The 1,314-nt window shown below is 34.6% G+C and overlaps 1 protein-coding gene across 1 annotated transcript; it reads right to left on the reverse strand.

Moving 5' to 3' along the window:
- Window positions 1-217: 217 nt before the first annotated feature.
- On the reverse strand, window positions 218-1,081 carry LOC116779354 (cuticle protein 7-like). The gene is made up of 2 exons (XM_032673610.2): window positions 1,008-1,081; window positions 218-924 (listed from the first exon to the last, which is right to left on the reverse strand). The coding sequence occupies exons 1-2, from the start codon at window positions 1,017-1,019 to the stop codon at window positions 427-429; spliced, it is 510 nt and encodes a 169-aa protein (XP_032529501.2). The 5' UTR covers window positions 1,020-1,081; the 3' UTR covers window positions 218-426.
- Window positions 1,082-1,314: the final 233 nt, after the last annotated feature.

Raw genomic sequence — 1,314 nt, forward strand, 5'->3', positions numbered from 1 at the left:
TTCAAGAAAATCCAATTAAGGCATCTATAGAATTGTAGAATAGAAAGTTTATTTTAAATATAAAGAACAGTAAAATTCTTGACTATTTTAAGATATTCTGTATATTTTACTTTAGCTATGTTTAATATTGTAATGAGTATAATAACAAGGGTTATTTTAAAGAGGGAAACCACTTCAATAATACTTCGTTTTATTTTGTGTTAAATAATTATTTTTATTGAAAAAAATTAAGATTTATATACAGAAATAATACAAATTAAGGTTAAGCGTTTTACAAAGCAATTTAGAAGAACACTCAATATGTTGTTTATGAGAGATACACTCAACGACTATAGGTTCAAAGAACATGCGCGAGCTATACTAGCTCCTACAGCAGGGTTACAGCTGATGGGAACAATTTTTTTATTATTTACATATTTGTATATTTTACCAGTGGTTAAGTTGTACAGCTCCATATCCATAGGGAGAGTAAATGGGAGATGCAACACGGCCGTAGCTTGATGACACACGATAAACAGATCCAGGGTATACTGATTGTACTGGGTATAGTGAAGAAGCGGAGTATACCGATGGTACAGCATACGAACGAGAGATAACTGCAGGGGACGCAGGAGAGTAGACAACTGGAGAATTAACGACGGAAGGTACAATAACAGGTTCAGCAGCTACCAGTGGGTCTTTACGCACAACCGCGTTGAATCCGTTCACATCGTCAGCCGTGTAGTCTACTACGCGTCTAGTACCATCGGGGTCCACCAGAGAATACTGTCCCTTCACAACGCCACCGGAGCGAGTTTCAACTTGACTCTTGTAGTCACCGGTGTTGGGATCGGCGACATCGTATGAGAAGCTGGAGACGTCATTGTCTACTTTTATCACTGAACATTGCGCCGCAGCCACGAGGGCAGAAAAAAGTACACAGAACTGGAAAGTAAAGACGCTGTCTTAAATTTTGATCGCATATAATATATTTTTTTTAAATATATAATAAAATTATTTTATCTTACCTTGGATGCCATCGCTACTGTGATGAATATTTGTGTCAAATGAATGAATATTGCCGAAATTTTAAGCCTTATATATGTTTCTTGCATCCTTTAAATTCTAAATAGGTACCGGTTGGTATTTTATATTAGAGCGATTAAGTGTGTAATAATTATTATATTTCCGTAACATGTTAAGAATGACGACATTGCCTCAAGCAAAAGCTGCCTATAAATAATATTTTTATATAAGCACAGATACGTTTTTTTTGTTTTTTTTCTAATGATTTATGAGTATATTTATAACAATTCTAAAGAATTATGCACCATA

The sequence above is a fragment of the Danaus plexippus genome, chromosome 2, assembly GCF_018135715.1.
Source record: "Danaus plexippus chromosome 2, MEX_DaPlex, whole genome shotgun sequence".
NCBI lineage: Eukaryota > Metazoa > Arthropoda > Insecta > Lepidoptera > Nymphalidae > Danaus > Danaus plexippus.